Source organism: Dermochelys coriacea, chromosome 22 (genome assembly GCF_009764565.3).
Source record: "Dermochelys coriacea isolate rDerCor1 chromosome 22, rDerCor1.pri.v4, whole genome shotgun sequence".
Taxonomy (NCBI): domain Eukaryota; kingdom Metazoa; phylum Chordata; order Testudines; family Dermochelyidae; genus Dermochelys; species Dermochelys coriacea.
In genome coordinates, this window is record NC_050089.1 from 7,790,126 (window position 1) to 7,816,379 (window position 26,254).

Genomic DNA, 26,254 nt, shown 5'->3' on the forward strand with positions numbered 1-26,254 from the left:
TTACAATGCAAGGCACCATCCGCTGGCTTGTAGATGGCAATCTCTCTAATGTACCCGCTGCGGCTTATCTCTGCCACGCCAGGGGAGAGACAGCACTCTGTTATTTATACCTTTCTGTTTCTGGCTCATCTCTGCCATTCCTCTCATCTGTCTCTGGAGAGGACACGGGGACCTGCATGACACACCGGGGCTATTCACAATTTGCTGGGTTTCAGGAGCAGTGTGAATGGCACAGGGCTTGCAGAACTTGGCATCTAGCTCATCCCTTTTCCAGATCCTGGGTTGTTCCCTTCCCCCAGCTCTTTTATTATTTCCTGTCCCAATTTCCCTTCTGCATCCCTTTTTTGGCTCGTGATCCTCCGATCTGATCACTCAGTGTCGGATCCAGAGGAAGGGGGAAAGATGGCTTACAGTGGTTCCACCCGCAGTGCGAAATGGAGCAGCTTCAAGGCTGCTTTAACCTATGCTGCCTGCAGTGGTCCCCAGTGCCAGAATCGCCATGGCCCAGCATACTCTGGCCATGCCCCCTTTTTCCCTGGGGGAGGAGCCAGGACTGGGGTGAGGATGTGGCTCATTATTTCTGGGCCGCTGCTGTTGTTTTAAGGGTGAATCTTCGCACTGGCACAAGGGGCCAGACCAACCTCCCTCTCATCTGACTGGTGCAGCGTGATCGGCAGCAGGGCCTGGCAGTGTCCCCTGTGGATGAACCTTAGCCCTACCCTAGTGATGCCATTCATCTCCTGTGCTCTGCTAACTACTTTCCCTCCCTGCTACACATGCCAGCAGAGAGGGCCAGTTGGTGCCAACTGCGGTGGAGTTTTGGGAGCTGGGTGCACGCCCCATTGCAGGACAGGCTGAGACCCACCCAGCTCATTTCACCCAATCCACCAACCAGCTGATAGGTGGTGAGCACACATGGTCACTGGATTTCATGTTACCTTTCTTGTCCTTGCCTCTCTCTTTCATCTCCAACCTTCCCCAGCACCCTTATGACCTCTCGTTCCTGGTTCTCAGCACCAGAAATCTTTGAGTTAAGTTGCTGTGTAACTCTACTAACTACACCTGCAGAGAATGCAGCCCCTCGGGCCAAGCCCTGGGTGAGCAGGGAGGGGTGAGGTTGCAGACACACCTAATTACCCATTCTTTGCAGTCCTCCTAGGGATGACACCAGTGTTATGTTATATTTTACTGCTGTTAGAATCACAGAATCATAGAACTGGAAGGGACCTCGAGAGGTCATCGACTCCAGTCCCCTGCACTCAAGGCAGGACTAAGTATATCGAGAGCATCCCTGACAGGCGTTTGTTCAACCTGCACTTAAAAATCCCCAGTGATCTCTCTAGGCAATTTATTCCAGTGTTTAACCACTCTGAAGGTTAGGAAGTTTTTCCTAATGTCCAACCTAAACCACCCATTGCTTCTCGTCCTATCCTCAGAGGTTAAGAAGAACTTTTTTTCTCCCTCCTCCTTGTAACAACCTTTTATGTACTTGAAACCTGTTATTATGTCCCCTCTCAGCCTTCTCTTCTCCAGACTAAACAAACCCAATTTTTTCAATCTTCCCTTATAGGTCATGTTTTCTAGACCTTTAATCATTTTTGTTGCTCTTCTCTGGACTTTCCCCAATTTGTCCACAGCTTTCCTGAAATGTGGTGCCCAGAACTGGACACAGTACTCCAGTTGAGGCCTAATCAGCGCGGAGTAGAGTGGCAGAATTATTTCTCATGTCTTGCTTACAATACCTCTGCTAATACAGCCTAGAATGATGTTTGCTTTTTTTTGCAACAGCGTTACACTGTTGACTCATATTTAGCTTGTGATCCACTATGACCCCCCCAGATCCCTTTCCGCAGGACTCCTTCCTAGGCCGTCATTTCCCATTTTGTATGGATCCAGCCCTGTCCTCTCCATGTATCTCTTTGTAGAGCACTTTCATATCACAGACTATTCCTTGGAAGCAAGGGCCTCACCCTTCTGTAGGGACTTCCTGGGTTAGGAGATCTGGATGCAACACAGCCATCCCCACCACAGTCAGCCTTGCAGTGTAGATGGAACCAAGTCATGCTTTGCTGTGTCCCAGGACCATGCTGTTACCTTGGTCTGGGGACAGGGTTCAGCTGTGGTTGGGTTCCATCCACTCTATAAGACAGATCGGTGTTTTATTGTGTTGCACCCAGATCTCCCTAAAGGGTTGTTCCCCCAGTGCAGACAGGGCCTAGCAGGGTACAGGTAGGCAGGGTGAGTATATAAGGCTATACGGGAGGACGCAAGAGGAAAAGTGACCTTTTGGTTAAGACATCGGGCAAGGACACTGGAGAATTTGGTTCTGTGCCCAGCTCTGCCACTCACTCATTGTGTCACCTTTAGCGGCTCACTTAATCTCTGCCTCAGCTCCCCCGTTTGTAAAATGGAGATAATGCTTCATAGCAGGAGAAATTCACTAGGTCTTAGAAACTAGGGTGATGAGCGCCATAAAGAAGCAATAAACAAGTGTGTGCTTGTGTGGTGAACGTACTTGGCATTTTTCATCGCTAGACCTCAAAGCCATTTACAAGGGAGGTCAGTGTCATTAGACCTATTTTACAGATGGGAAAACTGAGGCGCTGGAGCAATAGAGTGACTTGGTAGCAGAGCCAGGAACAAAATCGAGATCCCCTGATGGCCACTTTCATGGCTGATGTGCAGGACCACTCTTCCCCTGGAGGGAAGTATACATGCATAATAGGGAGTGTGAGGGTGGGCACAGAAGTACCTCTTCGTGCATGAATGGGGACGGAGGGCAGGAATGCACATTTCTATGTGCACAGGGCTCTGAAGGCAGGAACAAGCTTTCTGCTGATTTACCTAGGTTCCTTGCTAATTGCTCTGCTGCAACCACTTATGTTCTGCTTGGCTTCTCTGCCTGACAGCGTAAGTTATCATCCACTCTCTCAGAGGCAGTGCGTCGCTCACCAGCTGCTGACTGTGCACCGCCGGCTTACAACACCCTCCCCCCTTCCAGAATGCACCAGGACAGACGTTGTTTCCTGCGGAGTCCCTCCGTGCAGGCCATTAGAGCTTGGAATGAAAGGACAAAACCGAAGACATGGATGCTTAGGTGACTTAGATACATATCCCAGGCACTGTGCAGTTATTTCACAGGCTGGCGGGATAGTGGGTTATTGCTCCAGCTGTCCCTTTTCAGTCTCTAGGGTTCAGCTAAGTCCCTGGTCACTGGTGCAATGCGTTTGGTGGAGTCTCCTCCTAGCCGCTAGTGAATAATTGTGCACGCATCACAAGAAAACACCAGGAGCCTGGCAGTGATCAGGAAAGTGGGAGTAGGAGGGCTGGAGCTGCTAGCCAGAGGGGAAGTGCCTAGACAGAGCTGTGGGGAGGAGCCAGGAATGCTGCTGCAGGTTCTAGTTTTATGTTGGCAGTGTTGTTCATCAGTTGTGCCCATCAGGACTGTGGTATGGCAGAGCAATGAGGTGCCCCAGTGCTGGCACAACTGGGAGCACAGCAGGGCCACTTTCAGGTGCAATAACAGAGCTGCCCAAGACAACTAGGACTGGAATAGCAGGGGATGCTGCAGGGGAGAAGAGGGGTTCATTGGCAGAGCTAAGTGGGGAGGCTGGCCAAGCGTGTACCCCATACCATTCCTGAAACAAACAAGTGCTTCTTGTCTGTAGCTTTGAGGTGCTCCAAAACATTCAGCCTGCCATTTTCTTTCAAATGAATGAGTTACAAATCTAATGGATGGTTCCCTGCATGCTGCTTTTGTCAGTGTCACTTCCCTTTGCCTTGTGAAAATGATGAGCCCAAGGAAGAGAATCAACAGCAGCCTCACATCTGGGAGCTTGCAGTCCCAGTGGCAATCCAGAAGTGATATTATGCCCTGAGATATGTCTGAATCTTTCAGAGGAGACAGACAGACAGACAAATGTGTGAAATCTACACCCTTCCTGGCCTGATACAGATCAGTGACTAAAATCCAATAATGACTGAAAGTTACTCAGATACTGTTGAGATGAGGGTTGCACATAGAGATAGCTGGGGGTGTATGGGGATGGATGGATGAATAGATAGATGTGGGGGGATGGATGGATGGATAAATAGTACTTCTGAAGAGGCCTTTACTCAACTAATGAAATGTCGTCCCCTGGCACTATTGCCCTTACAACATGAGAAACGATGGAAGATATCTGACCAAACTTCAGAGCTCGCCTTGAGATTCTCTAGCGTGCCCCAGGCCAGAAGGGGGCAGAAGGTGGCTCACTAGCCTAGTTGAAGCAAGAATTTTGTGTGCACTTAGCTGATGGATGGGGAATACATATTTCTTAACAGCTCAATTTTCTGGCCTGTGTTATATCTTTATTGTTATTATTATTAATCATAATAATAATAATAATAGGTGCCAGCTGTGCCAGTTTTATGGCTCCCAAGGAGATCAGAGAGCTTAATATTAATTTCTGTAATATTTCAGCTCCTAACTGTGATCAAGGGGAGCCATCTTTTAAAAGTTAACAAAGTTGATTCAACAAGGAAGAATGGAAGGACGTGAGGGAGCTCTCAAAGCTTCTCCCAGGAACTGGCTATTTCAGATTAACAGACTATCTTCCCTCCGATGGTACCAGGGAGTGAACTTCGGGAGAGGCAAGTGCTAGTTACGGAAGCTATAACGTGGGTATGCAGAGAACCTCACCTGCATCCACTGCCCTGCCAATCAGCCTCACCCTGGACCCCTGTGTATGAAATGAGAGGATGGATTCCATGGTCCATTCGATCCTAGGCCTTTCTGCTGGAATTGCCAGCAAATGTGTCCATTGTGTTGCTGGGTTTTGTGTCCACTAAGAACTGAGGTGGGATAGACTAACCCATTTCACACTGCCATCAGATGGGGAGGAGAATGTTTGAACAGCCCTATATCTTTCCTGTGAACTGGTCCCTCAAGCCCCTTCTCACTTGAAACGTTCACAGAGGTGCTCTAGATCGAAACACAGCAGACCCGCTTCACCACTGCATCACTCCAGCTTGGCACTGCTGTAATGTCGCTGCAATCCAGGGAGTTGCACTGGCATGGCAGTGGAATAGTGCCGCAGTGAAGCAGGCCCGAAGAGTGAAATTTACCCCTCTGCAGCAGGGCCAGCGTGAGACCTATGACTTAAGCCTCACTTAAGCTGCCAAAACAGGGCTTGAGCGGGATGTAAGTAGTGCATACAGCTGTGCTGAATCTCCACACAGGGATGATCTTCACCCAAAGACGTACCAGTGCCACCTTTCACGCCAGCCGGCTCCACTCGCCATGTAAATAATTGTCCTTTCCATCTCTAAAGGCCCTGTGAGACCCCAGCAGCCGCAGTTTTCATGAGCAGTCTGTTGCTTCCTACTGTCTGTGCTTACAGATTGTGTTTGCTTAACCCCAGCGCTGCTCCCCAGGTCCAGTCTATTTATTTCTCCATTCCTGGCAGTCACTAATGAATGAGATTTGTCCAGATATCAACAAGACGTCCCATTATAAATAGGCAAAAATGCAGAGGCCACAAAGCAGAGTGCGTTAGCAATTAGTCTCAATCTGTGCTTTTCTCTTTAGACAGATGCAGTGGCTGGTATTACCCAGCAGGGGATGCTACAGCAAAGGATCTGTTAACTTCCGTTTTATTTGGTCGCGGGGGGGGGGGGGGGGGGGAGAGAGGTGGAACATGGGAAATAAATTTTCAGCTCGGAAGTAGAATGTTGATTTATTTTGTACCACGCTCGTTTTAAATGGTCTCAGCTAGTTTCGGGTTTTACAGACTTTGTGGCTTGCAACTTTATTTCCTGCTTCTCTGTCCATCAAAACTTGCTCTCCTTTTAAAAACCCGAAACCCAGTGACAACCTACTGTTCGGAAAGGCCTCCTGTGCTCTTGGGCCTTAAGGTGTTAAAAAAGGGAAACTGATGAACTATTATGGTTTAGGAGGTGACAGTACTTTTCCATATATAGTGTTTTTTAAAGTCTATTTACTGCCTAGTTGCAGTGCCAGCAATGGATCACCCATGGTATTGTGTGGGGAAGGTGAACTTTAAAGTCAAAGCTTAAGTTCTGTATATTTAAAAAGATAAATAAAAAAAGGATGGGGGGGGGAACTAATGGCCTGGATACCTCCTGCTGTGCACCTTGTAGTGTCCTTTACACACAGTGACTGTGTAGTGACGGTGCCAACTCAGAAAGGCGCTGTTTTGAACTCACTCGGCACAGGTGCTGCTGCTGATGGAGGGGCAGGGTGGAGGGAATGGGTCCCCACGTGCACAGAAATGATCTCAGGGATTTTTTTTTCTCCTTCATGAAAACCAGTAGCGGGGTTGGATTGAATTGCTTCTCCGCTGTGTTGGGATCCCAAGCACACCAGCATGGCACTAGTCCATGAGAAACTGACCGTAAACAGGAAGAGAAACTGACCCTTCTAGATTAATTGTTTTAAGCTGAATAAAGATCAAACAGAAAGAACATAGGTGTTGGAAAGCAAATTAGATTTCTCCAACGCCTTAATAATTCCCAGTGTTGTTAGTATTATGAGTAACTAATGGTAGATGGATGAGATGAGATGCAGTGTGGTCTAATGGACAGATGGCTGGACTGGGACTCAGGAAACTTGGGATCTCTTCCTGGCTGTGTGACCTTTCTTGTGCCTCCCATCCCCCTCCTACCCTTTCTTTCTCTTGTCTGTTTGGATTGTAAGCTTTTGGGGGCATGGACTCTCTCTATCTCACTATGTGTATAGTTTGTGGAGGAGATGGTATGATGGGATAATATGGTTTTGGCAATTAATTGATCTTTAAGTATTCAGGGTAATTAGGCCCAATGGCCTGTGATGGGATGTTAGATGGGGTGGGATCTGAGTTACTACAGAGAATTCTTTCCTGGGTATCTGGCTGGTGAGGGCAGATTGGAAGAGGCCCTGGAGGTTTTTCACCTTCCTCTGTAGCATGGGGCACGGGTCACTTGCTGGAGGATTCTCTGCTCCTTGAAGTCTTTAAACCATGATTTGAGGACTTCAATAGCTCAGACATAGGTGAGAGGTTTATCGTAGGAGTGGGTGGGTGAGATTCTGTGGCCTGCATTGTGCAGGAGGTCGGACTAGATGATCATAATGGTCCCTTCTGACCTTAGTATCTATGAATCTATGTGTACCTACAGCATCTAGCAAAATGGAACCTTGATCTCAGTTAAGCCTCTAGAAGCTATAGTAATACTAATTAATAGTAGCTAGATACTTGAAGCTAGATCCTGCAGTCTCTGAAAGTGGCAAAAGCAAGTACTGAAATACAGTGCAAGACCAGTATTTCAGTACTCTGCTGTATTACTGGCCCACCTTTGCAGGCTCTAGATGTCCAAATTGTTTGGATAAGAATCAGATCTTGTGTGTACCCATCCAAAGTGACTTGGATTCCCATGCCCTCTGTGATTCCCATGCCCTCTGTAGGTTTATCATCATGCACTTATCTCCGACTTCTGCACTATCAAAGCACAAAGGGAAGGACTTGGGAGCCTTTATCTCTGATATTTCCCTCGCTTTTGTGGGTGGAAGGCTGACCCTCACCATTAATTTTTAACAAAGTCTGTTGCATGCTAAGGAAACACACTGGAGCTTACTTATAATGGGCTCAAACCACACGCTAGCACTGTGGCTGCCTGCACTCTAATAGCTAATTCTTTTGGCATGAGATCCAATAAGGTGCATGCTCACTAAGCTACTTCTGTGCACTCAGAGAAAGGTCTTTCATTAATTAGAAAGTGGTTCACTATCTTTGCTTTGCAGAAACTGGAGTGAAATTTGCACATGGGAGTATCTGAAGGCCACTGGCTGTGTCCTTACTTTATCAGCAGGCAGCGCTGTGCTACTGAGAAGCCAATTCTAGGTCAGCCATAAAAGGGAGGACCTTTTTGCAGCACGCGTTACTGCACGACCCGTGGAATATAAAAGTGTGATTTTTGTGTCTCCAAAGGATATTGATTTTGGGGTAACGCCTTCACATCTTGCCCTTCAATTGTGCTAGGTACTGATGAGCTCAGCAGTTTTAGCCATAAACCGGTCCGGTGGGGATTCCAGCATTGGACCTCGGAAGCATGTGGATGTTAACAATTCATCACAGTGCTGAGGAGCCTGAGATGATGTAACGATGCAGTGGTTCACCCCCTTTCTAAGGTCTGGAGTGCGGTCTGAGTTGCAGACAGTGCACTTTAGGGCTGGTTTGTGACTGGTGTGTGCATTCTGGTTATAGTAGACACATGTGGGGGGGAGGGAGTGAGGGGAGGAAGGCAGGACACAGGATGTAGATGGAAATCAAAGGAGTGTCCATGCATCAATTTCACTGCCTGCAAACCCATGTCGCAGAAACACATGGCTGCAAATTGGCTTTTTAAATAATATTATGGACAGAGGCAGCACACATGGGTGTGTGAGAGAGAGCTTTAAACTAGGAATTTGGGGAAGATGGTTGGGAGATGTCCAGGTAATCTCCAGGCCGGATTTTAACATTAAGAGGGAAGAAAATGAAGTAAGTAAGGATACAGCTGTGGGTAGGAGAATGGACATAAGGAGGAAGGGCAGTGTGGATACCAGCCTAATAGGTCATACTGGCGGTAAAGTGTTCGTGCCTAATCGGGTGAAGAAAGTGAGCGAGGCCAAACAGCAAAAATTAAGATGTTTGTACACCAATGCGAAGAGCCTAGGTAACAAAATGGAGGAACTAGAGCTACTGGTGCAGGAAGTGAAACCAGGTATTATAGGGATAACAGAAACATGGTGGAATAGTAGTCATGACTGGAGTATGGGTACTGAAGGGTATGTGCTGTTTAGGAAAGACAGAAATAAAAACAAAGGTGGTGGAGTAGCATTGTATATCAATGATGAGGTAGACTGTAAAAAAATAAGAAGTGTTGGAATGGATAAGACAGAGTCTGTCTGGGCAAAAATCACATTGGGGAAGAAAGCTCCAGAGCCTCCCCTGGGACAGTGCTTGGGGTGTGCTATAGACCGCCAGGATCTAATCTGGATATGGATAGAGACCCCTTTAATGTTTTTAATGAAGTAAATACTAATGGGAACTGCGTGATCATGGGAGACTTTAATTTCCCAGATATAGACTGGAGGACAAGTGCTAGTAATAATAATAGGGCTCAGATTTTCCAGGATGTGATAGCTGATGGATTACTTCATCAAGTAGTTGCAGAACCAACAAGAGGGGATGCCATTTTAGATTTGGTTTTGGTGAGTAGTGAGGACTTCAGAGAAGAAATGGTTGTAGGGGACAATCTTGGCTTGAGTGATCATGAGCTAATTCAGTTCAAACTGAATGGAAGGACAAACAAAAATAAATCTGCGACTAGGGTTTTTCAAAAGGGCTGACTTTCAAAAATTAAGGAAATTCGTTAGGGAAGTGGATTGGACTGAAGAATTTATGGATCTAAAGGCAGAGGAGGCCTGGGATTACTTCAAGTCAAAGCTGCAGAAGCTATCGGAAGCCTGCATCCCAAGAAAGAGGACAAAATTCATAGGCAGGAGTTGTAGACCAAACTGGATGAGCAAGCATCTCAGAGAGGTGATTAAGAAGAAGCAGAAAGCATACAGGGAGTGGAAGATGGGAGGGATCAGCAAGGAAAGCTACCTTATTGAGGTCAGAACATATAGAGATAAAGTGAGAGAGGCTAAAAGTGATGTAGAGTTGAACGTGGCAAAGGGAATTAAAACCAATAGTAAAAGGTTTTATAGCCATATAAATAAGAAGAAAAAAAGGAAAGAAGAGGTGGGACCGCTAAACACTGAGGATGGAGTGGAGGTTAAGGATAATCTAGGCATGGCCCAATATCTAAACAAATACTTTGCCTCAGTCTTTAATGAGGCTAATTTCTACTATAGAAAATTCTTTCCTGGGTATCTGGCTAGTGAATCTTGCCCATATGCTCAGGGTTTAGCTGATTGCCATATTTGGGGTCGGGAAGGAATTTTCCTCCAGGGCAGATTGGAGAGGCCCTGGAGGTTTTTCGCCTTCCTCTGTAGCATGGGGCATGGTTGACTTGAGGGAGGCTTCTCTGCTCCTTGAAGTCTTTGAACCATGATTTAAGGACTTCAATAGCTCAGACATGGGTGAGGTTTTTCATAGGAGTGGGTGGGTGAGATTCTGTGGCCTGCGCTGTGCAGGAGGTCGGACTAGATGATCAGAATGGTCCCTTCTGACCTTAGTATCTATGAATCTATGAATCTATAATGAGGAGCGTAGGGATAATGGTAGCATCAGAAATGGGAATGAGGATATGGAGGCAGATATTACCATATCCAAGGGAGAAGTCAAACTCGAACAGCTTAATGGGACTAAATCAGCAGGCCCAGATAATCTTCATCCAAGAATATTAAAGGAACTGACACTTGAAATTGCAAGACCATTAGCAAGAATTTTTAATGAATCTGTAAACTCAGGGGTTGTACCGTATGACTGGAGAATTGCAAACATAGTTCCTGTTTTTAAGAAAGGAAAAAAAGTGATCCGGGTAACTATAGGCCTGTTCGTTTGACATCTGTAATATGCAAGGTCTTGGGAAAAAAATGGAAGGAGAAAGTAGTTAAGGATATTGAGGTCAATGGTAATTGGAACAAAATACAACATGGTTTTACAAAAGGTAGATCATGCCAAACCAACCTGATCTCCTTCTTTGAGAAAGTAACAGATTTTTTAGAGAAAGGAAACTCAGTGGATCTAATTTACCTCAATTTTAGTCAGGCGTTTGATATGGTGCGACATGGGGAATTATTAGTTAAATTGCAAAAGATGGGGATCAATATTAAAATTGAAAGGTGGATAAGGAATTGGTTAAAGGGGAGATTACAGCTGGTCATACTGAAAGGTGAACTGTCAGGCTGGAGGGAGGTTACCAGTAGAGCTCCTCAGGAATCGATTTTGGAACCAATCTTATTTAATCTTTTTATTACTGACCTCGGCACAAAAAGTGGGAGTGTGCTAATAAAGTTTGTGGATGACACAAAGCTGGGAGATATTGCCAATTCAGAGAAGGACCGGGATATCATACAAGAGGATGTGGATGACCTTGTAAACTGGAGTAATAGTAATAGGATGAAATTTAATAGTGAGAAGTGTAAGGTCATGCATTTAGGGATTAATAACAAGAATTTTAGTTATAAACTGGGGACGCATCAATTAGAAGTAACAGAGGAGGAGAAGGACCTCGGAGTACTGGTTGACCACAGGATGACTATGAGCCGCCAATGTGATATGGCTGTGGAAAAAAGCTAATGCGGTCTTGGGATGCATCAGGCGAGGTATTTCCAGTAGAGATAAGGAGGTGTTAGTACCATTATACAAGGCACTGGTGAGACCTCATTTGGAATATTGTGTGCAGTTCTGGTCTCCCATGTTTAAGAAGGATGAATTCAAACTGGAACAGGTACACAGAAGGGCTACTAGGATGATCCGAGGAATGAAAAACCAGTCTTATGAAAGGAGACTCAAGGAGCTTGGTTTGTTTAGCCTAACCAAAAGAAGGCTGAGGGGAGATATGATTGCTCTCTATAAATATTTCAGAGGGATGAATACCAGGGAGGGAGAGGAATTATTTAAGCTCAGTACCAATGTGGACATAAGAACAAATGGATATAAACTGGCCATCAGGAAGTTTAGACTTAAAATTAAACGAAGGTTTCTAACCATCAGAGGAGTGAAGTTCTGGAACAGCCTTCCAAGGGAAGCAGTGGGGGCAAAAGACCTAACTGGCTTCAAGATTAAGCTCAATAAGTTTACGGAGGAGATGGTTTGAGGGGATAACGTGATTTGTCAATTAATTGATCTTTGACTATGAGTGGTAAATAGACCGAAAGGCCTGTGATGGGATGTTAGATGGAGTGGGATCTGAGTTACTACAGAGAATTCTTTCCTGGGTATCTGGCTGGTGAGTCTTGGCCACATGCTCAGGGTTCAGCTGATCGCCATATTTGGGGTCAAGAAGAAATTTTCCTCCAGGGCAGATTGGCAGAGGCCCTGGGAGTTTTTCACCTTCCCCTGCAGCGTGGGGCACGGGTCACTTGCTGGAGGATTCTCTGCACCTTGAAGTCTTTAAACCATGATTTGAGGACTTCAATAGGTCAGACATAGGTGAGAGGTTTATTGCAGGAGCAGGTGGGTGAGATTCTGTGGCCTGCGTTGTGCATGAGGTCAGACTAGATGATCATAATGGTCCCTTCTGACCTTAAAGTCTATGAGTCTATGAGGATGAGGGCCATCTGGCTGTGGAATTGGTATGTTTGTGTTAAGAAAAGGAGTACTTGTGGCACCTTAGAGACTAACAAATTTATTAGAGCATAAGCTTTCGTGAGCTACAGCTCACTTCATCGGATGCATTTGGTGGAAAAAACAGAGTAGAGATTTATATACACACACACAGAGAACATGAAACAATGGGTTTATCATACACACTGTAAGGAGAGTGATCACTTAAGATAAGCCATCACCAACAGCAGGGGGGGGAAGGAGGAAAACCTTTCATGGTGACAAGCAGGTAGGCTAATTCCAGCAGTTAACAAGAATATCAGAGGAACAGTGGGGGGTGGGGTGGGAGGGAGAAATACCATGGGGAAATAGTTTTACTTTGTGTAATGACTCATCCATTCCCAGTCTCTATTCAAGCCTAAGTTAATTGTATCCAGTTTGCAAATTAATTCCAATTCAGCAGTCTCTCGTTGGAGTCTGTTTTTGAAGCTTTTTTGTTGAAGTATAGCCACTCTTAGGTCTGTGATCGAGTGACCAGAGAGATTGAAGTGTTCTCCAACTGGTTTTTGAATGTTATAATTCTTGACGTCTGATTTGTGTCCATTTATTCTTTTACGTAGAGACTGTCCAGTTTGGCCAATGTACATGGCAGAGGGGCATTGCTGGCACATGATGGCATATATCACATTGGTAGATGCGCAGGTGAACGAGCCTCTGATAGTGTGGCTGATGTGATTAGGCCCTATGATGGTATCCCCTGAATAGATATGTGGACAGAGTTGGCAACGGGCTTTGTTGCAAGGATAGGTTCCTGGGTTAGTGGTTCTGTTGTGTGGTGTGTGGTTGCTGGTGAGTATTTGCTTCAGATTGGGGGGCTGTCTGTAAGCAAGGACTGGTCTGTCTCCCAAGATCTGAGAGAGCGATGGCTCGTCCTTCAGGATAGGTTGTAGATCCTTGATGATGCGTTGGAGGGGTTTTAGTTGGGGGCTGAAGGTGATGGCTAGTGGCGTTCTGTTGTTTTCTTTGTTGGGCCTGTCCTGTAGTAGGTGACTTCTGGGTACTCTTCTGGCTCTGTCAATCTGTTTCTTCACTTCAGCAGGTGGGTACTGTAGTTGTAGGAATGCATGATAGAGATCTTGTAGGTGTTTGTCTCTGTCTGAGGGGTTGGAGCAAATGCGGTTATATCGTAGCGCTTGGCTGTAGACAATGGATCGAGTGGTATGATCTGGATGAAAGCTAGAGGCATGTAGGTAGGAATAGCGGTCAGTAGGTTTCCGATATAGGGTGGTGTTTATGTGACCATCGCTTATTAGCACCGTAGTGTCCAGGAAGTGGATCTCTTGTGTGGACTGGTCCAGGCTGAGGTTGATGGTGGGATGGAAATTGTTGAAATCATGGTGGAATTCCTCAAGAGCTTCTTTTCCATGGGTCCAGATGATGAAGATGTCATCAATGTAGCGCAAGTAGAGTAGGGTCATTAGGGAACGAGAGCTGAGGAAGCGTTGTTCTAAGTCAGCCATAAAAATGTTGGCATACTGTGGGGCCATGCGGGTACCCATCGCAGTGCCGCTGATTTGAAGGTATACATTGTCACCAAATGTGAAATAGTTATGGGTCAGGACAAAGTCACAAAGTTCTGCCACCAGGTTAGCCGTGACATTATCGGGGATACTGTTCCTGACGGCTTGTAGTCCATCTTTGTGTGGAATGTTGGTGTAGAGGCTTCTACATCCATAGTGGCTAGGATGGTGTTTTTAGGAAGATCACCAATGGACTGTAGTTTCCTCAGGAAATCGGTGGTGTCTAGACTAACACGGCTGCTACTCTGAAACCTATGTTTGTGTTGTACAAGAGGGGAAACATGTTATAGGGATGGGATTCTTGTATGGGACAGAGCTCAGCTCTGTGAGTCTCCATGAGGGGGGCCTTTGGGTAAGGGGTGAGGCTGGAGAATGTACTGCTATGCAGATCCTATGTCCACTCACCATGGAGCAGCTGTGCTTACTTGCCAGGGAGGAGGACTCCTCTCCACGTAAGACTCACAGTTCCTGGTCCCCAGGTGAGTCACAGGTGCTGGAGAGATTGCCATGGGCCATGTTTAGCCACACAGTGAGTGTTCCGCAAAATGCACACACGCATGAAAACACATGAGCACATCTGCAAACCTGTGCTAATACGCAGTGTGTGTATACTCATGTACATGTTTGCATACTCATCTGTGCAGTGAAAATGTGCATATCTTAGAACGTGTGTGTGCATCAGTATCTATGCAGGCGTGTGGGTATATTTTGGTGCCTTATACTATAATGATCGGGGCATGATAAATAGACAGACAGACAGATAGACAGATACCCTATTGAGCAATGCTGCCAATCTACATGATCATATTCACTGCTCAGATGCTGCAGTGATGGGTTCTGGTATGGTTGCCTACAGGAGCTGGACAGCTGTGGAGGGGATGTATTTGAGCATGCAGTGTGCGTATTTTCCATATTCACACAAGTAACTGTGCATGAGATGTGACCAGCCACCCACCTTGAGCCATAACTTATTTGGATGGCAAACCCCCGCATACACCATCATTAAGGTGCTTCTCGGAACTGCATCGCCCTGGGCGAGAGGAGAGGCAGGAGAGCTGCAGGACTCAGCGTCCTCTCGTCTCCCCTGATCCAGCAGCCAAGTGCCCCATCTCCCTGGGGGACCTGTGAGCACTCCCCTCACCGTTGGCACTCAATCCCAGAAACAGCTGTCCGGAGCTAATTTATTTCCTAATGTGGCGGCAATGTTAATTTATAAATTACACTGGTAATTCAAGCTATTATTAATTTCAGATGGTGTAGGGCAGGCCTAATTAAAATATGACACCAATTGCCACACATATGTACCAAGGACTACCGTTTAAAATTAATAGGAATATTAAGTGTGACACTGGTCTCAGAGATGCTTTGCACAGTAATTATAGCAGCCCGGCTGCAGGAGATCTGATAAAGGCGATGGCGAGATTTCAAAGAAATAAATACAAAAATCCCACTCTCTCCCTGTTCCGGGGCTATTAAAAATATCTGCTGCTGCTTTTTTTTTTCCTTCTTCTTCTTCTTCTTTCAAGGTCAAACATACTTTTTCATTTGAAACAGGGCACAGGCATGGCACCACGGGAAGCATAGATTTAACAACCTGGATATTTTTTTTAATATGAGCTACTTATGAACATAGGGTAGGGGCACAGCCAGTACCAAGAACCAGCTGGCTCCATCTGTGCTGCAGTCCCAGCTTGCTGGTGAAGATGCTTTGGAGAGGTTTGGCACATGGCTGGGGGACCTCCGAGGACCACTGCAGGAGGTAGTGGTTGTGGTTCAGTAGATGATGCTCTTCAGCCAGCCCTGAGCCAATACAGCCTGGTGTTTGAGGGTGCCTTAGTGAAAGGGGCTGCGGTTGGTGGTTATCGCATGAACAGTGTCATACCCTTCCATCAAGGGGCAGAGTTGACTCTTCATTCCTGGCCCATAAACATGCCAGAGAGCCTGTCTGTGACAGCTGTCAATGCCCAGGTGTGAGGCATGTATTTTTTTTTTGCATGAACAACAGCTCTTTGTCCTCAGAATATGATATTCCATTTCCAGTCCATAATTTGAAAAGATGGTTCTGCTCCTCCCGATGCTTAGCTTTTGTCTGTTGGCCGCCCTGCTAGTTCGCTCTAGACTACTGGGGGTCCTTTTCCAAAGCCTCTTTGATTTCCATCAGTGTCACTGTGAAACTGGGAGCTAGTGCAGCATGCTAATGGAGTTGGTGCCCTGATCCCCTTCCCCCAACTTGCTGATGCTGGGGATATATGCCCAGCGCAGGGTGTCAGCCAACACCGGTAGTCACCCTGGACAACATCTGATCTCTGCCGGGTAGTGCTGGAGGTGCCTCAACATACACTGCCATCTCTTTCGAGCGCTAGGAAGGAGCTTTGCCATGGTTGCCTGGTGGGGTTTCTGATCTGATTGCACTATTACTGGGTGGCCAAACATGTACTATGATGGAATCGCTCCACTCCAAATACCTCAGCCAGAAGCGCTTTTTCTATTTGGGCGTACCACTGTTCAGCCTCTGACAAGGCTGTGATGGGGTGTAACAGCCCACACTGGGTACAGCAGGGGTTAACCCTTCTCTCTTAGCCGAGGAGACCACACACCCCCCAGGCTCTGCAGGGCATGTTCCAGCTGGAAGCAGGATATAAAAGCCAGCAGAACAGCTTAGTCTGGGCTGACTGCTGGCGGGGAAGGAGGTGTGTCGCCAGCTCCTGGGGGAGGAGTGCCTGCACTCCAAGACGCAGAGGCCAGCCAGTTGGAGATGGACCCCGACACACCAGCATGGGACATCGTGGAGAGGGGAAAGACTGGAGAATCCCAGAGAGGGAGGACTCCAGAGACTTGGGTAGGAAGTGATCCAGGGAGGTTTTGCGGGGAAACCGGACCAAGGTCAGTGTGTTTCAGGGGGACCCCCGCCAAGCTGGTGGCGGGGAAACCCACCACCGATAGGGCCCTGGATTGGGACCTGGTGGAGAGGGTGGGCCTGGATCCCCCTATCCTGGCCACTACTCACCCTGGGGTGATGGCCCTGCTCGCCACTAGTATTGACTCTGGCCATTGGGCCGCACTGCCCTGACAGCAAGGGCTGTGGTACTGATTTTGGCTGATAGGCTGCACTGCCCTGCTATCAAGGGCCGCATCAAGGACTAAGGCCCCTGGGCCGTGCAGCCCCGAGACCCGGGGCTCCCCTTCAAACTTGATCGTGGGGTGCTGAGGCCTCTCCCCTGCCTCCATGGGGTGATGGGGTGTATCAGCCCCGCGACAGGGGCTCTGCTGGCATAAGCGACAAAAGAGGAGCATCACCTTTCTCCGATGCATCACCCTGGAGTTTCCGTGGTTCTCCTGGCTGGTAGTACTTCAGGACAGGGGCATCTGTTATAATTTGTTTCACAGTGTCAAATTCTTGCAGTTGGGGACCTGCCCAGTCCCGTTCAGCATCCTGCCTTGTGAGCTGATGCTGCAGCGTGGACAGAACTTGGTCAGAAAATTTATCATGCCTATGAAGTGCTGTACCCTTTTCATAGCCACTAGAGCTGGCATGTCTCTGACTGCTTTCAGCTTTTTGGGATCTGTTTTCAGTCCCTCTGCTGTGAGCAAATGTCCAATATATGTCACCTCATGTTGTCTGAGTTGCATTTTTTCTCAGTTGAGTTTTAAGTTCTTGTCCCTGCATCACTGTAGAAAAACTTGTCGTTTTCTGCAATGGTCCCATTCAGCTCCTGTATCAATGCTCCCTTCACCTACAATAAGGATATCATCTGCAATTACTTCTTCACCGCAAGCAGTCCTTCCAGCACTTGGGCGAATTTTCTGTGCAACATCTCTGGTGTTGGGCTTATGCCCGTCAGCATGCGCAGCCATCTGTGGCAACCAAATGGCATTGCAAACATCGTCAGCATACCGGACTCTTTATCCAGGCTCATGTGCCAAAACCTATTCCTCACATCACAGAACACAAAGATTCTGGCTTTGGGAAGTTGTGGGCAGTGAATAGTGGCATCTTTTTAATACTCAGTTGAGTGGCTTTGGGTCTAGGCAGATGCATAATTTGCCTGATAACGTCTTTACCATCACTGTGCTCCTTACCCAAGTTGTGCTGGCCTCTTCACGTGCTATGATACCCCTGCTCTGCAGGCTTTCAGGCTCCCTGTGTACTGGATTACATAGTGCCGTTGTAATTTTCCTTCATGGTAAGCACACCGAATCCACAGCAGGGTCTAGTTCTAGTTGCAGCTTTCTTGCAAGGCCTTTGAAAATATCCCCATATGCTTCTTAAATGGTCTCAGTTGTCCATGGGTCTCCCTCTTTTGCATTGCAGCTGAACCTGATTGGATCCATCGCTTGCCTGGCCATAGTTCCCAAGAGGGATCTGTGGAGTTTATCTTCTACCACTACAAAGTTGAGCTGGAAACAACTGTTATATTTTGGATCAGTTGTTTTCAGGTCACATTTTCCTATGGGCTGCATTGTGCTCTTTGTACATTATTTGTTTGCATCTGCTGTTTGTAAAGCATGTGTTTGAGTCCAATTCACCCCAACAAATCAAATAATCATAAAAATGTAGGTCAGGATGGGACCTCAATAGGCCCTCTAGTTCAGTCCTCTGCACTGAGGGAGGACTAAGTATTATGTAGACCATCCTGACAGGTGTTTGTCTAACCTGCTCTTAAAAACGTCTAATGACAGAGATTCTACAACCTCCCTAGGTAATTTGTTCCGGTGCTTAACAACCCTTATAGTTAAGAAGCTTTTCCTCATGTCTAACCTAAATCTCCCTTCCTGCAATTTAAGCCCATTACTTCTTGTCCTTTCCTCAGTGGATAAGGAGAACAATTTATCACCCTTCTCTTTATAACAACTTTTTACCTTCTTAAAGACTGTTATCATGGCCTCCCTCAGTCTTCTCTTCTCCAGAGTAAACAAACCCAATTTTTTCAATCTTTCTTCATAGGTCATGTTTTCTAGACTTTTCATCATTTTTGTCACACTTCTCTGGACTTTCTCCAATTTGTCCACATCTTTCCTGAAATGTGGCGCTCAGAACTGGACACAATACGCCAGTTGAGGCCTAATCAGCATGGAATAGAGCGGAAGAATTACTTCTCGTGTCTTGTTTACAATACTCCTGCTAATACATCACAGAACGATATTTGCTGCTGCTTCTTTTTTTGGCAACAGTATTGCTTGGCTCATATGTGGTTTGTGACCCACTATAACCCCCAGATCTTTTTCTGCAGTTCTCCTTCCTAGGCAATGGTTTCCCATTTTGTGATTGTTCAATTGATTATTCCTTCTTAAATGGAGTCCTTTGCATTTGTCCTTATTGAATTCCATCCTATTTATTTCAGACCATTTCTCCAGTTTATCAAGCTCTAATTCTAATCCTGTCCTCCAAAGATCTTGCAACCCCTCCCATCTTGTTATCATCTGCAGACTTTATAAGTGTTCTCTCTATGCCATCATCCAAATCATATATGAAGATATTGAATAGAACTGGACCCAGGACAGATCCTGGAGGGATCCTACTTGATATGTCCTTCCAGCTTGTCTGTGAACCATTGATAATTACTCTCTGAGTATGGGTTTCCAATCAACTTCCCAATGATTTTTCAATCACGTTGCAGGAGGCCCTGCTATCCAGCTGAAATCGTGCAGGGCGTTTCCCTGTTCACATTGTTGATTACACAGAGGTTGATATGGTCTCTTGTTGCCTTCCTGTCCCAGTAGCCTGAACCTGGGATGCTCTCGGACCCAAAGAGAGAGTCATGACGTCACCACCACTGTCTGATGTGCTGTCTCGCTCTTGTACCTGTCTGGATGCATCTTTTTGAGACCTTCTGCTCTTGGGCACTCTGCTAAAATGGTCCAACTTGCCACGTTCCTTGCAATGCTGTATTAGTGCAGGGCACTTCTCCTTTATCCGCTCCTGCTGTCTCCCACTGTGGATACATCTCATTACGGGTACAGAACCCTGGCCCCCTGCTCTCCTTGGCTGCTGTCTTGCCTGCATGTACCATTGGGCACGTTGTGCCTCCTAGGGCTTTTCACCGTCTGGCTTGGTCTCTAGTGAAAACTCTGGGTTGCTCCACAGTTTCATTCTGCTTTGGGGAAAACTAGCTCTCCAGAGGACTGCTGTGAAGCTTGGGGCAGTGGTGAGCCTCAGAGAGCTGCAGACCTCTCTGCCTTGTTCCCCAGTAAGGCAAAGTAAAAGTTTTACTTTCCCGCTGTTGTCGTCCCCCTGCATGGCCAGGCCTGTGTACAGCTCAAACTCCGTCTACTGGGTCATCACGGTTGGTTTCTGCTGGCAAAATCCAGGGCTCTGGGAGGCTTCAGCCCAAGCTCCATGGCCCACGCTGCCAGCTGCTAGTCTGCAGAGAACTCACAGCTCCCACACTGCCCCCGTGGTTCATTATCAAAACGGGAGGGTGAGCACAGGTTAAGCTGAAGTGGAACTTATTAAATTCTGGGCACTGCTGTGTCCCTGTGTTGCTTCCAGCCTAACTCCCTGCATTTCTTGTTTTTCTGGTGTCCCGGTTACTGCAGGGAATGTGGGCCCTCTGACTCCAGTTCCATTGACCATGATATGCAGCTGTGGTGCACTTGGCATGCCAGCAGGGACTGTATCAAAACAAAGCCCTCCAGAGAGCACAGCCCATACATGAGTGGCTAAATCTTCAGTAGAACTCAGCCCATTTGGTACTGTTTGGAGCCCTGAGCTCATTGGAAAATCTGGCCCTGGTTGTCTATCAAGATACGTCAGTCCTTGCCCCTAAATTAGGGGATAGTCAGGCCTGGAGTCCTGGGACAAATTCCAACATGGGTGATGGCAATCTTCTTGCCTTCGCTCCCACCATCAGAGTCAATTGTGCGTGGTGTCCTGCACTTCCTCTCGTAAAGCCGGGAGCTGTTTTGCTCGTAGTGTGAAGCAGTTGCTACATTTCACACCAGAGGGGGTAGCATTTCTGTGCTGGATGAACTGATAACTGAGTGTGTATTGTGATCCTTCAGGATGGGAAGGTGCTTTCCAATGGTCAGATCGTATTAATACCCAGCTGATGGTAAAAGGTCCTGGACAAGGGGAATTTCTTGGCTCAGGGTCCTTCTGACATTGGTGTTTAGTTATGGAGATTCAAGCCTGGCGTTTAGACCAAATTGGAATGATCTTTATGGTTTGGTGAGGCAGCCTGTTAGCTGAACCAAAGGGATAGCTTGTTATCCACAGCTCCCCCCTGTATAGATCCAACATGAAGAATCCCATGTTCAGTGGGTGCCCGAGTCCTCTCAAAGGGTGAACTCTTTAGGATCACAGTCCAGGGGCCTAGCTAGAGAATTGACCATGTCCGTAGGGCCTGATCAATGAATTTCCCCTCTTGACCCAGAAGGGAATGTTTCCACACTGCGGGCTCCAAATCAATGCTACCAGGGTGGAAGTGGTCTTCTGCACATGGGCCGCCATGGGACCCTGCTAAACCTGGCTCTACAATTTCTTATTACTCCATGGCTGGACAGTAGCACTTGAGTTTCTCTCTTGCATCAGACAGAGAAAGGGGTGAAGAGGAGGGTTGGGGAGAAGGGGCCCATGTTAAGAGCTGTGTCAGGAAACATCACTGGCACTGGAGGTAGGTAGAGCGGCTTAAGGCCCCCCCCCCCGCCTTTCAACCAGCGTAACTGTTAACCCAGGTTTGACGCTGCTCCCTAGCCCGTGTTCTCCTTCTCTTTCCGGCCCCTGCAGCTGTGGGTTTCGTGAGCGAAGACGAGTACCTGGAGATCACGGGGATCACCAAGGAGCAATCTGGCGAGTATGAGTGTAGCGCATCCAACGACGTGGCGGCTCCTGTTGTCCGGAGAGTGAAAGTCACCGTGAACTGTAAGTAACCTCGGGTGCCAGCTCTTGGCTGCAGCACAGAGGAGATGCCGGGGGCAGGCGGTTAGCAGAGACATGGTGGTGGGCAACGAAAGGAGAGCACCCCTCAATGCGGTGGGGAGGGGTGGAGACCATTGTCCCCTCACACTCGGGCTGTATCGCTGCCAAAAGAAAAGGTGCATGGTCTGGGTTTGTGCAGAGGCCAGGGCAGGATGTGTCTGTGCAGAGGACTCGATGTGTCTGCAAGTGGTTGGGGCTGGGAAGGGCTGGGGGGGAGCTGGGTGTGTCTGTTGGGGAGGGCTGGGTGTGTCCTTGCAGGAGCGTGGGGGTGTTTGTGCAGGGGGCTGGGAGAGGGGAGGGCTGGGCTGGGGGCACCCTTTCAGGGAACTGGGGGTATCTGTGCAGGAGGGGAGGGCTGGGCAGAGCTGGATGTCTCCTTGCAGGGGGCTGGGGGCATTCGCAGAGTTGTTTGGGAAGGGGAGCGCTTGTTTTCTTAGCAGATGTAGTTCTACCCATTCGTTTGGTTTTTGAATTCCGTTTTTTCCAACTCCCCCACCTCCCTGGCTCTTTGTGTGCACAGGGCTTTCGCAGCCCATGGTGAGATGCTGTGCTGATAACCTCTGGGGAGAAGTGAAGAGGGAAATGAGCAGCAAGTGGGAATTTATAAACAAATAATGAGCAGAAACGCTGCTGCTAAGAGAGTGGGTGAAGAAAACTCATCCCTCCTCGCTCCCTACTCCTCTGTGGACACACACACAGACACACAGTGCATGCATTCAGACACACACGGGCACAGACCCAGGGGGCATGCACTTCCACATACACACACTGTAGTACACACAGGAGCACCTGTGCTCAAAAAGCATACACATGGGTGCATGCGTTCACACACATATGCTCAAATACCTGTGCGTGAACTCACACTACTGCAAAAACATGTGCACGCATTCATGCTCATGCACAAATGTGCATGTGCTCTCGCATGTGTACAAATGTGTGCATGTGCTCACACACATGCACAGACAAACGTGCATGCACTCATACTCATGCACAATGAGTGTGCAGGCACTCACTCATGCACAGATAAACGTATACATGCTCTCACACTCATGCACAAACGTGTATGAGCTCACACATATGCACAGACCAACACATGTGCATGCGCTCACCAGCATGGGCATATTCACTCTCACGCAGGCTCATACATGCACACACAAAGTCACATGCACTCACACCAAAGGAACAAAACTGTTAGGAGTGGAGAGAGCCAGAGGCTCCAATAAGCATGTGCTGCTGGTGAACTGGGGCAGACAGACGGAAGGGCCCATGCTGGTTAGAGACACAGAACGAGGTTTGGGGTCATTCCCTTCCCATCTGCTTGAGTGCTGGGTGTGAAGTTCCTTGCAGGCCTGTAAAACAGCACTTGAGTGGCAGGAACTGGGCACCGGCTTGGGGAACAGGCCTCGTGTTGGCTAGGGGAGGGCGGCACAGGGACCTTCTGCCGCAAACTGATTCATTTGGCTCAGCCCACGAGGTGGGGTAGAAAGAGAGGCTTGCGGAGTGAAGGCAGAAAAGAAGGGTTTTCCGAGGCCCCGGGGAGAAACCCGCACGCCCTCATGTCCCCGCAGACCCGCCGTACATCTCGGACGCCAAGAGCACCGGGGTGCCCGTGGGGCAGAAGGGCATTCTTCAGTGCGAAGCCTCCGCCGTCCCTGCTGCAGAATTCCAGTGGTACAAAGACGACAAAAGGTAGGTGAATCTGATGGGGTTTGGGGGTGGAGGGAGATGGAAAGGCCTTGCAGGTGGCATCCGCCCCAGCACAAAAACTTTCTACCGCCATTCCCAGGGGATTTACCTGCATCATCTCCTGGGCTGGCTGCCCTTTGCACTCCACTCACCTTGCACAAAGCTGGAGTGGTTAAGCCTTCACTTGAACTGCAGAGCCTGTTAGCACCGGAAAAGGGAGGTCAGTGACCTGATGTCATCCTGTCTTTGTGCCCGCTAGGCTGTCACTGCAGGAGAGAGGAGGGGGATGGAGGTGGGGAATAGACCACTCCCTGGTAGTGCTGTTGTAAGAGGCACCAGGATTCTGTTGTGATTCCACACCACCTCCCCGCCCCCTCCCCCTGCGGCAAAAAGAGCCATAAAAACAGCATGTCAAGGAAGGCGCAGGGAAAGCGACTAGCCTCTCCATCCAGTGCACCCAGGTGCAGTTTCCAGGCAGGGGAAACAATAATTAAATATTGAGCATCCCTCGGTCCCAGGTGTTTTAATTAAATGATGAGGAGAATAGAGGAAGCCAGATTGCCAAGCCATTTACTCTCCCTGAATCTTGTTTAGCCCTTTAAAAAGAGGCTTTTTCAGAGATAGCGAGGCCAGTGCTCCTGGGAGCAAAAGGAAAAAGACCAGCAGCTAATTAGAGATGGGCCCAAGGTGGAGTGTTTAGATCCAGATGCAAACTTGCCCGTAGTTCAGCGGCTGGTGGCGTTCAGATCCAAAGTCTGATCTGGATTCTAAGCCAGATTTCCCCCCAACTTGGGTAGGGTTCGAATCTGGATTTTTGTATTGGGCCCAACTCGGCACTAGTAACCTGATCTGTACAGGTGCTGAGCACATGCAGCACTGATCCATTCCAAAAGGAACTGCAGTTGTTTGACACGTCTTAAAATCAGGTCATGAATTTATATTTAATTCAACTCTTTCTCCACAATATAGAGTATCTGAACTCCTAGGCTAGTTTTCTTGCCTGGGAATGGATCTTCTGGGCATTTGTTTTCAAAGTGGCCACAATCTGCACTCTAAAGTCAGTTACCTTGAATTCAGATGTGCATGACCCGTGCTGCATGTGTAAATGGCATTTGTGGGCCTAAAGGGGGCAGCGTGATCCAGTGGTTACAGAAGTGGGCTGAGAGTCAGTTAACCTAATTTCAGTTCCTGACTGCCATGTCCCCTTGGATGACCTTGGGGCAAACCATTATGGTCTTTGTGCCTCCTTTTCTCCATCTGTACAATGGGAGCAAAAGTAATTCCTCTCCTTGGTGAAGATTGCGTGGCTCCTTGCCTGAAAGTGCTGATAGTATTACTGGAAGCACAAATCCAGGCTTTGGGGGTATGTGAAAATGCAGCAGCTTTAAGACTAAAGATGCTCCCGGTCCAGTTCCTTTGAAATGGCAGATGAAACGTAAGGCCCTTATCATGCCAGAATGAGGCCCCTATGGGAAGTGAAGAAGGAGGGTCTGGTGACTAGGGTGCTAGCCTGAGATTTGTGAGACTTGCGTTTGGTTCCCAGCGATGCCACTTTTCTGTGGGACCTTGGACAAGTCACTTAACCTCTCTGTGTTTTGCTTCCCCCTCTGTGAAATGTGGATCACAGCATTGTCCAACTTTATGGGAGTGTGGTGGAGATAAACACATTAAAACAGCTTGTGTGACGCTCAGATCCTATGATAATCTATCAGCATAAGATTAGATAGATCTCTGTTTATGTAGGCCCTACACCAACTGTTAGGGTTGTTTCATGTGTTTTGTGTGTTAAGCACATCCCAGGAATGGAGAAATGGAGGATATTTTGCCATCGGGCTATGCACTTTTCAGAAGCAGGCCATATTGCACTGATCTTTAAACCACTAATATGAATAATATTCATATTCATATTGAAGCCAAATGCTATTTAGAGGTGTCAGATGAGACCCAAAGCAAGCTGGGGTGGTGGTAATGAAGAGCAGGCACCCACTGGGAGGAATTAGCTAGTAAAAAAAGACCAGAGTGCCTGAAGAAATAGAGATGCTGGGGAGGAGGGCGAGTGAGTTGTGAAAGGAGGAAACAAAAAATCAGTGAATGGCAGACCTGCAAAGGATGTCACGCCACACTGCGTTTAGCCAGAAAGAGGGCAGTGCGATCCAGCTGTGACCCACCTCCTTGGCTCGCCTTCTTCCTCCCTGCCCTACACTATGGTTTCCTGTAGGTAGGATACTTGGAGCTAGGGTTGGGGTTCTTATGGGTAGGGCTCCCTGCACTAGGATTAAGGTCCTTATGGCTAGGGCTCCCTGCCCTAAGGTTAGGGTTCCTAAGGGCCTGGTACTTGGAGCTAGGGTTAGGGTTGCTGTGGGAGGATACCTGGAGCTAGGGTTGGGGTTCCTATGGGCCTTGTACTTGAAGCTAGGGTTGGGGTTCCTATGGGCCTGGTACTCAGGGCTAGGGTTAGGGTTCCTATACATAGGGCTTTCTGCCACTTCACAATCTTCCCAGAGCCTAGCCAGGCACATACCATGCTCTGCTAGCCGGAGAAGGGCTCTCTGGAGCGGGTTTTCCTGGATCCTAGTTTGAATCGAACAACAGGATTAAACTCAGCACTCCCTTGGCAGTAAGGGTGGAGCAAATAGATTTGGCTTAAATCAAGGGAAGACTTGAGTTTCTGACCTTTTTCTGGGCCAGGACTGAACTTTGCTGGAGTTCTGGAGGAGCTGGTGACTGGAAGAAAGGCTCTTGTGCCTGACATCTCTCCAATCCCCCTGTCTCCAGTCCCATGCAGGGCTCCTTCCTCTTCCAGTTGTCCCTCTGGTCTTCTCTTCTCTCTGTAG

At 47.9% G+C, this 26,254-nt stretch overlaps 1 protein-coding gene across 12 annotated transcripts in view; it reads left to right on the forward strand.

The window, feature by feature from the left end:
• The window catches only part of NTM (neurotrimin), a 669,964-nt gene that overhangs the window by 620,990 nt on the left and 22,720 nt on the right, over positions 1 to 26,254 (forward strand). For all 12 annotated transcript variants that reach the window (XM_043500940.1, XM_038380967.2, XM_038380972.2 and 9 more), the window contains 2 exons: positions 21,543 to 21,677; positions 23,303 to 23,423. In XM_043500940.1, the coding sequence (XP_043356875.1) occupies positions 21,543 to 21,677; positions 23,303 to 23,423 (256 nt within the window). The remainder of the gene's footprint in view (positions 1 to 21,542; positions 21,678 to 23,302; positions 23,424 to 26,254) is intronic.